We start from the raw sequence: 16,264 nt of genomic DNA on the forward strand, positions 1-16,264 counted from the left end.
AGGAGGCAATTCTGCCAATCGAGTCTGTACCGGCTCTGAGCGAGCACCCTCCTAGACCCACTCTCCCACCTTATCCCCGTAACCCCATCTTTGGACACTAAAGGGACAATTTAGCATGGCCGATCCACTAAACCTGCACATCAGAGCACCTGAAGGAAACCCATGTAGACACCGGGTGAACGTACAAACTCCAGTCACCTAAGGTGGGAATTGAACCCAGGTCCCTGGCGCTATGAAGCAGTAACACTCACCACTGTGCTCCTGCGCAGACCTAGGACTAAGCTCTCTTACAGAACACCAAAGAAGCAACAGCTTATTGTAACTTGTTAGTTTATCCTGTAAACCCTCATTCATTATTCTAAACATAAATACAATTAGAAAATGTAAAGTGCTGACTTTAGAAAGCAATCCAATATTAACCAAATGTCAAGTTAGCACATTATGTATTTTTACACAACACCTGCAAATAATTTTCCTTCTCTGGTGGTTGATCACAGTCCTCCATTTCTTTAGAAGTGAGAATTTGAAGGGCAGCACGGTGGCCTAGTGGTTAGCACAACCGCCTCACGGCGCTGAGGTCCCAGGTTCGATCCCGGCTCTGGGTCACTGTCTGTGTGCACATTCTCCCCGTGTCTGCGTGGGTTTCGCCCCCACAACCCAAAAATGTGCAGAGTAGGTGGATTGGCCACGCTAAATTGCCCCTTAATTGGAAAAAATAATTGGGGAATCTAAATTTATAAAAAAAAAGAAGAGAGAATTTGTGTTTGACAGTCAATCATGCAAAAAAGCTCCTCAGTTACAGCAAGTTCAACTTGTGTTGCATTTGCACAAGCATATCGCTACCACTTAAATTGTCTGAAACAGGCACAAGATAACATTGGAGTTTAATTATAGCCTGGGCAACTGTACCAATGTGTATGCAAAATTAATGTGGAGGAAGTGGCAATCTGTATACATTTTGTGCCAACATACTTCTATGGATTTTCCGACAGGACGCAAAACTGGAAATGTGTATATCTGATGTAGCAGCTCATATGAAGAAATGAAAGAGAACCGATGACTAAATGTCCTTTAGCCCACAACAGACGGGAGTGACTAAATGTCCTTTAGGGTTGGAAATCTGCGGCCCTTACCTGGTCTGGCCAACATGCGACTCCAGACCCACAGCTATACAGTTGATTAACTGTTCCTCAGTTCAAGGGCAATTAGGGATCAGCAACAAATAGTGGCTGAGCCAGCGACATCCACATCCCACAAATTAAAATTAAGATGCCTTCTTTCAGTGCCGCTGGTTCGGTTTAATTATGTTTCACCGTAACAGTAGTTAGGAGTGTTTAACAAAAAAAAACAATTAGATTTGTTTAAACTATTTTATTTGTGAAAAACTACAAGCAGAATTCATAAATAGACATTTCTATTTGAAGCAGTTAAGAAGGAAATAATAAAGTGGCTTCTAATAACATATTCGTGCACATGCCAGTAACAGGAATATATTAACATCTTTTATTTGCTAGACAAAAAGCAGTGTAGATTATAAAGTCCCCAAAACATTTAAGACCTGGAAATAATTTTACCAGCTCACAAAACCACCATGAACACATCAGCATGAAGATTAAAGAAAACAAATCCAGCACGCTGTCAGCCCTATTGAATTTACAGAGCAAAAAACTTCCAAAGCATTATACAGGACATCTTTCTGGGCAAATGAAAATATACCTTGTATAATACAATAACAAAATTCACAAGATTATGTTATGCCACTTTAAACAAGCATTCTATATGGATATCCAATGAACAAAGCTAAGAAATAACAATGTAACCATCTTTACACAGTAAATAAAGGTTACAAGTCATACACAAGAACAGAACTGCTTGCGCATTAAAAAAACTGTTCAGTTCGTTGTAATTTTCTAAAGGTTGGCTCTTGAACCCTTTCAAGTTACTTACAAGCATTTTTATATTTCCAGCAAACATTACATTTTTTCAATAATTTAAGTTACAATAGTTTATAAAAGTAGACTGAAATATTTTTGGTAAGGCAGATGAAGTGCCACTCATTCCAATAATATGAGTTTCCAGAAATAGAAATATTTTTACACAAGTTGTATTAACTTTGAAAGTGGCTCATTATGTTTAAACACTTTACCAATTTCAACTTGCAGAATTACTGTTGCTTTAAAGACTGTTAAAAAAAAGTCTGTGCACCAATTCAGTCTACAGAATAGAACATTAAAATAGCGACTTGCTTCCAAGTCATAAACAACATGCCGATTTGGCGGTGTAGTTTCAATTCAGGAGGCACTGCAGAAAAGCTGTCAGGTCCTAAATAAAGAAAAACTAGGCTAAGCAGCACAGAGGAAGCTGGCTATTACCCTAAAGGACAGCACCTAATCAAAATGAAAATAGTTCTTCAATAGACTGTGGGTTCATTACATTACATGAAAATTGCATTCAGTTTATGCTTGCTCCAGTATCAGTGTGGTATTTACTAACCTTTATGCTCCACTCTGATGTTAAATTATCTGTACAGCTAGTGTTCATATGCCTATGCAAGGCCATCATATTTTAAATAAATCGTTAAGTACAAGTTTACCGCCTTCCTAGATCACAATATTAAGTGAAGCATTAAACATTCTTAAACCAGTTTGAATAAACTTCATTTCAAGCAATTTAAGTGTTAACACTGCACAAAGAAGGATTAAATTCCAGAGGTACAATTTACAAGAAAGAAAAATATCAAAGTTTGCAAAATCTAAGTGCATCATTTCATACAAAGATAAATCACAGCCTGGACTTATGCAAGTCTTAATACAAGGGAATAATTTACTAATTGTTACCTGGAGCTTGCATTTTGAAATACACATATTGTTCCTCATCTTTCACCCAGAATCTGCCCACCCTGATACTTAAGATATTCAAGAACAATGGGATTTTCTTCCTGTTAGTGACAATATCAAATAAAATCTTAATATTTGATGATAAAATGTAGTTACAATTCAATACATTACACAATGTATGATTTACCAGTTACTCAATACCACCAAAGCAGAAGTGGTTCACATTTGTTAATTGAAATTTAGAATAAGTTCCTTCCAAGAAACTCAATTGGAATCAACTTATTTTGCCCCATGACCTTGTGGAAGCAATATTTCATAATACTTAGGAGGCAACCATTCAAATGTTATGCACTAATGGTAAGTAAGTGCCAAGTACAAGGCCTCCGAAGAAGCACGCTCTCTGGTATTTATCAACATAACTGGTCACTTAACAGTTCATTTCATAATCAGGAGGTGGGTCTTTCTTTCTCAGCAAGCATCTCAGCATATCAAGGGAACACTACTTCCATTACTAAAGCTAGTTGTTTTATAATAAAGAAACACGTACCTTTTACAAATGGGGATAGGGTGGAAAACAGAAACCAGGTGTTTCAAACCTAAATAGTTCAAGATTTCTTCAAAAACCAGATTTGAAAAGTGGAGCACCAAAAGCCAGACATAAAAAATGACAAACGGGAAGCATGCAAAAAAGACATTAAGACTGTAAAGTGCAGTCTGCTCAGTTAATTTTCATTTAAATTCTCCACAATTTATTGGCCTTATATAACCAGCATGACCAGGAATAGTGTAGATTCAAGAGGAACACCGAGCTGCAATTTGCTTACAAAAATGGCTAGAAATTTCCTGTTATTTACATCTGTAACAGAAGCACATTTTGTATTTTAAGGAATGGTAAGAGATTCAGCAGAAGCTCCTACATTTTCTCCCATTACTGTTTGAATTGAGAGAGATTTGGCTGCAACCATACAGATGTAGAACAAGTAGTTAAGTAACATACAAACATTGCCGGCAATTGCAAAAACTGAAGTTGGATACGAAAAGTGTCAAATCATGTTAATCATGTTTTTATTAGGGCAGCACGGTGGCGCAGTGGTAGCACTGCAGTCTCACGGCGTCGAGGTCCCAGGTTTGATCCTGGCTCTGGGTCACTGTCCATGTGGAGTTTCCACATTCCCCCAGTGTTTGTGTGGGTTTCGCCCCCACAACCCAAAGATGTGCAAGGCAGGTAGATTGTACACACTAAATTGCCCCTTAATTAGAAAAAAATGAATTGGGTACTCTAAAATTATTTTTAAAAATCATGTTTTTATTGTAGAAGTAGAACTAAAGCAGTTTATTTGAAGGTGAAAAATAGTTTCAAATGATCCCATCTTCAGAAACTAAATGCATGTTTCAGTAATCATCAGTGCTGCTTTTGAACATCTATTTACTGCTGATCTCTACTTCCTGGGTAAAAAATCAATTAGCAATAACAATGCAACATGCACATGAGCCAAGGGGGTCTTAATTTGAATGCCATTGAGCTAGGACTATTAAATGTTTTTCTTTCCCACATGTAAGCTGCTTTAGTTTATGCCAATATGAAACGAGTTAAATCATGCTGCCAGTTGAGGCACTGCATCTTTAGATTAGTTCGGTGGCTGGGAACTACAGCATTGAGAATAATTACATTTATAGCACACAATGACACAGCTTTCAGGTAAGTGTATGGAGGAACCCACATCTATTGCTTAATAGTCACTGAACTAATCCAGCTATTGTTCAGTTGCCTCAAGTGTACTTCTCCTCAGCCTTTTCTGCTTCTGAAGAGTTAACAATCCTGAGGACAAGACAGCTTTCATTACAATAGTTTGCAGAACTTGGATCATCTCTGCTGGAATGCACTGTCCTAATCTTATCGGTTGAATGCTGCATTTATTTCACAGTGTATTAAGCACCAGTGTTTTATGTGTTGGTTTCGAACAACCATTTATTCTGTTTAAACCAGTTAGACATTTAACATCTCTAAAATCGCTAATAATCAGCATAGTTGCTGGCAACAAAACTTACAAAAAAAGTATATGTTGAAAAGGGTGGAATTTGCAAATGTAATAAATAAAAGTCAAAAGGTAACAAAATACATAATGTACATGGAAATTGTGCACAGCAGATTTATAAAAAAGTAGATTCAGGAGCACATCCATTATAAATGATTGTTAGGAAAATATAAAACCAAGGGAATACATAAAAAATGTCAAAAGTATTAATTCATACTTTTCACATTGCATGTGCAGGTCTGGAGCCTGGCAAAGCTCAGAACGATTCATCATTTACTGCTGACATTTCACCTTTTGGCGTAGAGGAACGCGATGAACCCTTATCTGTGCTCTCTGATCCAGAGCTACTTTGGTTCTGTTGCTCAGATCCAGCACTGGATGTGACTGTTGATGATGATGTGGAAGAGGAACGTATTTTTTCTTTAAAGTCTGTAATAATTACTGTAACATTACCCACTGTCACTGCAAGCTGTTGTGCAGTACTTCTGTCCACGTTTTTCAGCTTGGGCCTACAACAGAAATATGTTAAATAAATATGGGACGGGATCATTTCAAACATTTACATATAACAAGCATATACATCAATAACTTCTTGCATCGTAACATTCAACATTCAGAAAGATGTAGCAGCTAGTTCACAAAAGGCATCTATCAATCTACACATGAAGTTATCTTTTTGTTAACACATGACTCAACGGTTATTTGTTGCAAAACTACTTCCATTACGACAAGAGTCAGCCTCCCATACAACGGTTCCATCTCACAGGCAGCAATGTATACTCAAGTTTGTGGATTTGACACACCTCATCCAAGCTTTAATTCATCCTTCATACTCACAAAGACAAGAAACCATCTCATAAGGAACCAGGAATATGGAACATACCGTGTGCTTCTGGACTCATCTACATTGGGGAAACCCTGCAGCCTGTATATTAGGCAAGAAACATTAAAATAACTTCAAAAACTAGTCAGCTATCTGCAAGCCAATTCAACTTAATAACCACCATGTCCAATGACCCTATTCTAGACTTTTCATCTATTACATACTGTTATACAAGACACACCAAGGAGGCTAGAGAACTACTGATGGCACACCGTCCCTCAAGATGGTTTTCTCATCTGATTACCCCAACTCAAGAAATACATTGGTCAACAGAATTAATAGCAATCAGCAGAAAAAATGTTAAGATGCATTGACCAATTAGAAATATAATAGCACAACCAATCAGCAATAAGATCCACTCATATTCCCTTCCGCCATCATATAAACGACCTTTCAATGTTTCTACTAAATCACTATTTTTGTACAAAATATGCACGAAATTAACACTAAGCATTTCAGAAGGACACAATTAAACCTCATTGCAAAAAGTTGGAAGACACGATGGTTGGCTGAAAGTGGATTATTGTTGAAAGAACAGAAAACTCGGGTGAATTCCTCATTAAAGGTAAGAATAGTGTATCTTTAATACTAATGGGCTATTTTATTAGTGTGAATGTGCAGGAAAGTTAGCATTACAGCTACAATGAAGATATTGATAAAACGTAAAACGCAGAGTTAGGAATGAACTTGATTTATTCCAAAGACATGCAGGTTAGGTGGATTGGTCATGCTAAATAGCCCTTAGTGTCCAAAAAGGTTAGGAGGCTTTATTGGGTTAGGGGAATAGGGTGGAAGGGTTTAAGTGGGTCGGTGCAGGCGCAATGGGCCAAATGGTCTCCTTCGGCACTGTATGTTGCATGTTCTATGGTTTATAGTGCCTTTATCATTCAGATGCCCCAAAGTGCTTCACAAAAGGAAATTTAAGGGCAATTGCTCCTTATTTTATCAGCAAATGAGGGAGACAACTTATGCACAGGACCTTCCAACAAACAATATCGAGGTCAAGGCCAGTTAATCTATTTTTGGCAATGTTGGTCGAGGTTAACCTGTTACCTTTCACCTGAGAAGGCAAACAGAGCAAAAGCAAAATATTTCAGATGCAAGAAATCTAAAGTTAAAGAATGCTGGAAATACTCAGCAGGTCAGACAGTACAGGTGGTGGTAAAAAACAAATGTTAACACTATCAGAAATGAAGTATAGCCTTAACAGTTAAGTGCAGAGCCAGGGAGAGAGAGAAATGCCTGGAGTTACAAGGCCATAACAAGTAAAAGAAAAAGTAAAAGTGGTCCAGGAAACCAGTAAATGGTCACAGCAGAAGCATGACCAATAACTATTTATGTAACTTTTTAAATGTAATAAAACATCCCACGTGCTTTACAAGATCGATCACAAGAAATGACACAACCGCACATGGAGATATTAGCACAGATGTCAAAAAAACTTGATCGGAGCCAAGTTTCAGAAAGTGTCTTGAACAAGGAGAGAGAGAGGATTAAAGAGATAGAGGCTGAAGGATGGCAATCCAGAGCTTAAGGGCGAAGCAGCTGAAAGTATGTCCACTAATCGTGGAGCGATTAAAATCAGGGATGTGTAAGAGGAACTGTCCAAAGAATGCAGAGATATTGGAAGCACTTACTCAGATAGAGAAGAGGGAGACCATGTGGGATTTGAAACATGGAAGAGATTAAAAGCAAAGCATTGCCAAATTGGTAATCAATGTAAATGAGAGCAGAATAATCAAGTCTGGAGGAAATAAAGGCTTTCAACAGCTGATAAACAATACTGTCCCTGCATCAGTTGATGTTAAAGCAGGCAGTTTTGGTGTTGGAATGACAGAGCAGAGAGTTGGATGAAAATGGCAGGTCCAACTATGTCGAGAAGGAATAGTTTTCTATGATTACAATCACATACAAGGTCACTTGTGACTTGAATGAGGGTTATTTCAGTATTGTGGAGGGGAAGAAATAGACTGAAGGGGGTTCAAACATGAAGTTCTGAGAAAGATGTGCGCTGATTTGAGAGGCACCATCTTCTGAAATCACATTGCCATTTGCATCGATCACCAGCTAGAGTTTCCCATTTGTCATAATGGATGTTGAGAACTTTCAAATTTCCCAAAGAGTCCCTGAAATGGAGCTTTGGATGCTCCGCTGGTCTCTTGGCATGGGTTACCTCCCTGTATAGCTTATTAGGGATGTAGCCATCTTCCATCCTGTGCATGTGCCTAAGCCAGTGAATTTTTCTTAGCATGATTAGCACGTTTGCTCCAGAAAAAATTCATTGGTAACGGTCTTTCCAGGGGATGTGGAGAATGCACACTGGACATATAAGATGATACTTTAAAAGTATTTTTTTCTTGTGGGAAAGTTGTCTTAGCTTTACTGCCAGGCAACAGTATGCTGCGAATGCAGGCCTTGTAGATGAGCACCTTGATCCAACAAACTTTCAGTCTCATGTGGCCCTTCCATAATAACATGCATGGTACCACCATTCAATTTGATGGTTTCACCTTTGACAGTTTTGAGGTCAAGAATGGTGAGAAATAGTGCAGTGTCTTAGCCCCTGCTGTTTTGCGTATTTTTCTGTCCTCCTGGTGTCCACTTTTGCTTTTCCTGACATGGACTGGAGGATAAAGAACAGTTAACATGGAGGCTGATGAGGGTTGTGGTCAGCAGTTGTGTGGAAATTCGGTACAAGGGAGCTTTGCCTTACAAACAAGTTTAGCTTAGCTCAAAGAGGACATGAACAGAGACGGGGAGAAAATTAAAGATGCCAGGTTAGCACTCGGACACAGGGCCCCCTTAGAGGAAGTCTGGTCTACTAGGCTAAGGAAGGGAAGAAGCAGATCTAGCTGAATGTATGGTCACACTCTTAGTGACAAAGAAGTCCACAAGCTCCTTGCACTAGCAGGCGAGGCTGGAGAAGGCAGAGAGGGGGTTTAAGATAATGATGTGGGGGAAAGGAAGCTCGGGGTGATCTGTACATCCTAAAAAAATCATCATGCAATAATGAGAAATTTTGGCAAAGACCAGGACCCAGCAGCGTTTTGTGGTCGAGCTATAGATGGTGACTAATGATTATACTTGCATTCACCATAAATATTCACATCTGCTTCTTCTGATTTAGGGAAGGGATGGGGCCATACCAGATGAATAACTTGATGAGCAAGAGTAAGATTTTAATGAGAACTAGGGGATTAAAAGTGGAGGTGAGGATGTGCAGACATATCATAGTGACTGGCTACATGGTTCAGAATTTGAAAGCTCAGCTCCAAGTAACTTAGGAGCAGAACTTTTCCTCCTGAATAGACAGGAAGTGGATTCAGGAGTGAGCTCTAAGTGGGGATCGATACAAGGAAGTAAAAGAGATGGCTTCATCGGTGTTTGGGATGATGGGAGTTGCAAAGTCACACTGAGATAAAAATGGTTAGGGGAGTTTATATGGAATGAGAGAATAGGGAAATTTAAAAGTGCATTGAACTCAGGAGAGGTGGAGGTTGAAATCACCAAGGAAGATATGTCGCTGAGTGCAGAGGGAAGAAAGCAGTGAAGTTTTCTTGGGGAGAAATGTTTTTAAAAAAAGCTTTGTATATAAGTGGGCAGCAGAGAACACAATTTTAAATGAAAGGAGGCAGAATTAAGCGAGAGGCTCAAAAGGAGAGCGGTGGGCAGACTAGATTTGCTACGGGTCACACCACCAGAGTTTGGGTGGGGTAGGTAGTTGAAGGTATAGCCTAGCTTTTGCAGATCAAGGGACTTACTCAGAAATGAGCAGACTTCCTGGAGGAGCAAGCAGAGGGGACGATAAAAACTGATCCAGTAGCAGCGCCCACAATTCCAGCATTGGGAGGAGAAAGTTGAATCGGAAGGAGGGAAAACAATGAGGTTACTGCTTATAAGCTAGTAGCGACAAATCCCTTGATGGGCCTTTTGGAGGAGGCCAAGAGGCACACAGAAGCAAGCTGCAACTTTTGAGGGCAATTAGAAATGTGAAAGCGCTGGCTTTGCCACTGACCTTCAACCCATTAAAAGAATAAAATAAACTAGGGTTAAGCCTAGGACAGCATAAGAGTAGGAAGGTCAAGGAGAAGGGTTGGGGGTAGGAATTTGGGATGGTAAAATAACAGAGGTGGGGGAGGGGGCGGAAATTAGAGGAGGGTAAAGAGAAAAGGAAAGCAAGGGGGGGGGGGAAAAGGAGTTACCTCAGCTTTGCAGAATAGGCACACAAATGGATATGGAAACTCAAATTACAGAGCTGGTTATATAGCAAGAATCAAATTGCTACCACCTGTTAAGCAGGAAAAAGAAAAACAATAAGGAGTTTAAAATTGGTCGTCTGGTGGGGAGTCAGTTTCGAACATTGACAAACTGATGACTAGGTTTGAAGACAAGCTTGGAGGGCTATTGAGTACAGATAAAGCTAAAGCTTTGGTGGACACATTGCTGGCTAGAAATGTATTTCTGTGGGGAGAAAGATCCAGGTAGTGGGCAGAATCAATGGTCATTAATTTTCAGCCTTGCAAAACAGTGGGCAGTCAAGGATCCAGAGGGAAGAGAGAAATTAACTTTAGTTTTTGTCAGAAATTTACTGCCTTGGTCTAAAAAAACTAAGGAACCAGTAGGATAGTCATAAACTCAGCGTAAAGCAGTGGCGGGGCTGGGCTGTAGATTAGACAAAGTTACGTTAAAATTAATGCATCTGAATAGTGGATCAGGGACCCTACACAGTCTTACAGCATAGACCAGTAGAGAACTGAGTCTTAATGTCCAGGAATTTGGAAGTCACATTTGAAAAATGATCTAGTGCGCAGAGGAAAACAAACCGCAAGGTTGGCTGCGGGATAAGCATTGGGTACTTGACTAGGGTAACCCCAAACTAACAGTTATATTGTTGTTCGGGTCAAATGCACCCACCATCAGAACCAGAGGAACTCACACAGTGAAAGAGAAGAGAAAGGGAACAGGTGACAATATATGTCAGAAGAGAGCATGCAGAAGAGCTCCTTATGGAGCTGCTAGCCCAATAACATTTGCTCCCAAGAAAATGGGAGCAATAGATATGACTTAGTTGAACTAAACGTTCAGGTCTGAAGGTTGTGAAGGTCCTAAAGAAAACATCAGGTATTACACAATGTGCTGTTTGAGCTCGTGTTGAGCTTCACTTAGTGTGGGAGGCCAAGAACAGTGAAATCAAAGTGGGAATGGCAGACATTTTAGCAGCTGGAAGCTGAGGTTTATTTTTCTGTACTGAGCAGAGGTGTTTTACAAAATGATTACTCAATCCATCTCTTCGTAGAAATTATCACAACGTGAACACTGAACAAAATATATTGAGCTCCAAGTACAAAGAAAACCCCATTTCACCTGGAAGGAATATTTGTGGCCCTAGAGTGTATGAAAGGAGGTAAAGGGCAGGTGTTGCATCTACGGCTTCAGCATAAATGTCTCAACCCAAAGACATCTGGAACCTCAATTTAAAGCCTCATCACAAAGACAGCATTCTCTTACTGAAGAATTATAACTAGATTAAACAGAGACACTAGTATTGGACTCAAACTTATAAAATTTTAACTCCGGGGTCTGGCCAACTAAACCACTAATATTAAAATGTTAATATATCCACCAGAGGAAAGATTTGTGATGTTTTCATACCTCCTGTATATACAGGCATTAGTGCAAACAAGGATGTTGTCCAAAGTATTGATCCATTGTGATACATTTTACACTTTAGTTGTTTGAAACTAATGTAATAACCTTGGACCTTTCCCCAAATTTCCAAGAAATAGCACTGCGGGTTTATCTGCACCACACAAGTGCAGAGGTTCAAGGTGGCAATTCACCACCACCTTAGAGCAATTAGGGATGTCCAATAAAGACAGGCCTAGCAACAACATTCACATCCGATAAATTAACGAATAAGGATGGCACTGTGGTTAGCACAGCTGCCTCACAGCATCAGGGACCCAGGTTCAATTCTGGCCTTAGGCGACGGCGGAATTTGGACGTTTTCCCAGTGTCTGCGTGGGTTTCCTTTGGTTTCTGCTCCGGCTTCCTTTCACATTCCAAAGATGTGCAGGTTAGGTGGGGTTACGGGTATAGGTGGGGGAGTGAGCCTAAGTAGGGTGCTCTTTCAGAGGGTTGGTGCAGATGCGTGGGCCGAATGGCCTCCTTCTGCACTGTAGGGGTTCTATGAAAACAAAAATTCAAAAAGGTTGGTCTGAAAATCCATTTAAGTTTGTTTGCATTATTTTTAATAAGTTGTCATCCTCCCAAAAAAGGAACTTGGTGATCAGCTCTTCAGAAGCCTATATTTTGTTCGCAAGGATTTTGTCTTTTATATAAAGTATAAATAGATGCAAAACAACAGTTCTATTAATGAACTGATGATAAAAAATAAAATGTACTCAAAAGTGACAGGACAGCACGGTGGCGCAGTGGTAGCACTGCAGTTTCACGGCACTGAGGTCCCAGGTTCGATCCCGGCTCTGGGTCACTGTCCGTGTGGAGTTTACACATTCTCCCAGTGTTTGCGTGGGTTTCACCCCCACAACCGAAAGATGTGCAAGTTAGGTAGATTGAACACACTAAATTGGAAAAAATGAATTAGGTACTCTAAATTTATTTTTAAAAAGTGACAAAAGAATCTCAACAACTGGAGATATCCCAGTCATCAGAGGGAGGTAACAAGTGGAACTTTGGTCATTTTGCGCAGTCAAGAAAAAAAATGGAAGGAAGTAACTCTGGACTGCTTGCAGCAGCAACTGACCACTAATTGTTTCTTCCCCTCCCCATTGTGTAAAACATGAGAAATTCCGTGAACAGTTTTTTCACCATAAAAGCGGAGGTTGTGAAATTAATTATTAATGAGGAGAAATTTCTTCAGCCAGAGGGTGGTGAATCCGTGGAACTCTTTGCCGGAGAAGGCTGTGGAGGTCAATTCACTGAGTATCTTTAAGACAGAGATAGATAACACACTCCCGCTCTCCCTCGCAGGGAGAGTCCAGACGATCAAAATGAACGTACTGCCCAGGTTCCTTTTCCTGTTTAGATCCATTCCGATCTACATCCCCAGGCCTTTTTCAAAGCGCTGGACAAACATATCATGGCGTTCGTATGGGGGGGGGGGTAAAAATGCTAGGATCCCAAAGGAGGTCATACAAAAAACAAAATCCAGGGGGGGGCTAGCCCTCCCGAATCTACAATTCTATCACTGGGCGGCAACAGCCGAGCGAGTAAGGGGATGGATCCAGGAGCCAGAAGCCGAGTGGGTGCGTGCGGAGGAGGCCTCCTGCATGGGAACCTCCCTCCGGGCCCTCGCCACGGCACCACTCCCATCCCCACCCAAAAAACACTCCACCAGCCCAGTGGTGACAGCCACCCTCCAATCCTGGAATCAACTGCGGCAGCAATTTGGCCTGTACAAAATGTCGGACAAGGCTCCCATCTGCAACAACCATAGGTTCAAACCAGCACTGACTGACGCCACCTTCAAAAGGTGGAGGCAGGACGGGGGGACACTGACAGTCAGGGACCTATACACGGACGACAGGATCGCAACACTGGACGAACTGACAGAGAAATTTCAGCTAGCTGGGGGGAACGAGCTACGGTACCTGCAGCTCAAAAACTTCCTACGAAAGGAGACAAGGACGTACCCACAACCGCGACGACAGACACTACTGGAAGACCTACTGGACGCAAGTATCCTAGAGAAAGGGAACTGTAGTGACATGTATGACCGACTGGTAGATAGGGACGACACCGTACTGGACGCAACAAGGAGGAAATGGGAGGACGACCTGGGGATGGAGATAGGGTGGGGACTCTGGAGCGAAGCACTGCATAGGGTCAACTCCACCTCCACGTGCGCAAGGCTCAGCCTGACGCAACTAAAAGTGGTACATAGAGCCCACTTAACGAGAAACCGTATGAGTAGGTTCTTCCCGGAGGTGGAGGACAAATGTGAGCGGTGCCAAAGAGGCCCAGCCAACCACGCCCACATGTTCTGGTCTTGCCCCAGACTTGTGGAGTACTGGACAGCCTTCTTCGAGGCTATGTCCAAAGTGGTGGGGGTGAGGGTGGAGCCATGCCCGATAGTGGCGGTCTTCGGGGTTTCAGACCAGTCAGATCTATTCCTGGGGAGGAGGGCGGACGCCCTTGCCTTTGCCTCCCTGATTGCCCGCCGTAGAATCCTGTTTGGCTGGCGGTCAGCAGCACCACCCAGAGCTGCAGACTGGCTGTCCGACCTCTCGGAATCTCTCCAAATGGAGAAAATCAAATTCGCCATCCGAGGGTCGGACGACGGCTTCCACAGAACGTGGGAGCCATTCATGCAACTGTTCCGGGACCTGTTTGTGGCCAACGTACATGAGGAAGAATAGTCGGGTGGCCAAGAACCAGGGGAAAATGGACGGGAATCGGGGGAAGGTAGCCGGGGGGAGGGGGGGGGGGGGGGGGGCTACGGGCTCGGTATGGGGGTTTGATGGCAAGCCAAGGCCCAAAACCAAACTATAAATAAATGCCTATAAACATGTGCCTCGGCCATATTGGGGAATGTAAAATATGTATGCTGGCTAAAGGGGGCGGCCACAATTATTGTTATGAAGATGCTTACCTGTAAATATTCATGTTAAATTTTTGTGTTTTCCTTTTTTTTTTCTCTCTCTCTAATAACTTGTAATTTGTCATATATAAAATATGAAAACTCAATAAAAAAACATTTATAAAAAAAAAAGACAGAGATAGATAGGTTCTTGATTAATAAGGGGATCAGGGGAGAAGGCAAGAGAATGGGGATGAGAAAATATCAGCCATGATTGAATGGCAGAGCAGACCCGATGGGCCAAGAGGCCTAATTCTGCTCCTATGTCTTATGGTCCGAATATCCTTGGGAGGTATTGCCACTAATTTAGCTTTTTAAAAACAAAATGCATGCAGTTTGTGAATTCAGCTAATGATATAAGGGAACACAGAAAGGTAACTTTAATTTATATAGCATCGTACAGATTCCTGGGCATTCCAAAATTCTTCATTACCAAAATTGTAGCCAATTTACACACATATCTCAAACAGTGATGGGCGACCAGTTGTTTAGTTAAAAGTTGTTCATAATCAAAGAGACCATCCTCAAAAGAAAAGTAGCACAGGATCCTTTGCACCTGAATCTGCACAGTTTAATTATTATGTGAAATTAAAGATTTATACATTTTTTGTAAAAAGAAATACTGGGGGGTGGAGGCGAGGAGAGAAAAGTGTTGCGTATGGGGCGGTACATCAAAATATAATGGAATGGACACCACAAACATAGAACATAGAGTGCAGGAGGCCATTTGGCCCATTGAGTCTACACCAACCCACTTAAGTCCTCTGTCACCCTATCCCCATAACTCCTCCTACCCTTTTTGACACTCAGGGCAATTTAGCATGGCCAATCCACCTGCACGTCTTTGGACTGTGGGAGGAAACCCACGCATACACGGGGAGAACATGTAGACTCCACATAGACAATGACTCAAGCTGGGACTCTGGAGCTGTGAAGCCACAATGCTAGCCACTTGTGCTACCCTTTCTTCTTTGGTAAAAATGAGAAATTAATCATTCGATCTATTTTGAAGAAACCATGAAAAGTTACATGCAACTAAACAAAATTCAGCAAATAATCACCAAACACAAAACAGCTATTTTTTTCTTCCCTATCTCTTCCATTACTGCAGTGAAGGACTCATTCTGGGGTACATTCCCATAGGTGCCAGCATCTCTCCAGTACATTGCCCAAATTGCCAAACTTCGTCTAGTACTGGATAGCAAGTAGCACTTATTTTGAGGCAAATCCAGTGTCTGCATTCTCACATATCCACATTGGGGATCATTTTAATTAAAAGTGATGATTATTAAATTAAAATATGGAATTTGCTGTCCATTTTCCTTTCCAAGTCCCATTGGCAGAATTCAGGAACACAAGCTGACTAAGACACGTTTTAGGCAATGGATGGAAGCCAATGCAGAACAAGAGTAAAAAAAAACTAGATTTCCCTTGTTGGTGACATATCACTTACTAAATATACCTATATATTCACTTCACAAAATTGCCTGTATTTCAACATTAGTAAGCTCATTCAGAAAAACTCAGTGGACACCACTGACTGTTTAAACACTGTTCAAAGTTGGTTTCATTTTTGTTCCTTCCCACCCAACTTTTAACCGTGCTAATGCAATGTTGACAACCAGGAATTTTAAAGTATCTTAATGCCACACCATTTCGAGCTTTATATCCTTGACCAGCAACTGGGAAGCAAAGTGCAAAATTCTGATTACTACTGATGATGGAAAGCAAGTCGTCACACATAACATGACAACTGAGATCACATATTTCAACATTCAGATTTGTAGTGAAGAACACACACCAGGTTCAACTTAGGAGGACACTTTCATAGAATGGTCATCTTCCACATAATGATCTATTTATAGGTCCTACATGGAGATCAAACAAGGATGCCAAAAACTTCACA

At 41.1% G+C, this 16,264-nt stretch overlaps 1 protein-coding gene across 1 annotated transcript in view; it reads right to left on the bottom strand.

Annotated features, from left to right (window-relative positions):
• Positions 1 to 1,356: 1,356 nt before the first annotated feature.
• Positions 1,357 to 16,264, bottom strand: part of rybpb (RING1 and YY1 binding protein b) — a 60,280-nt gene continuing 45,372 nt past the window's right edge. The window contains exon 5 of the mRNA XM_038812185.1: positions 1,357 to 5,382. Coding sequence (XP_038668113.1) covers positions 5,130 to 5,382 — 253 coding nt within the window. The 3' untranslated portion in view covers positions 1,357 to 5,129. The remainder of the gene's footprint in view (positions 5,383 to 16,264) is intronic.

This window comes from Scyliorhinus canicula, chromosome 11 (assembly GCF_902713615.1).
Source record: "Scyliorhinus canicula chromosome 11, sScyCan1.1, whole genome shotgun sequence".
NCBI lineage: Eukaryota > Metazoa > Chordata > Chondrichthyes > Carcharhiniformes > Scyliorhinidae > Scyliorhinus > Scyliorhinus canicula.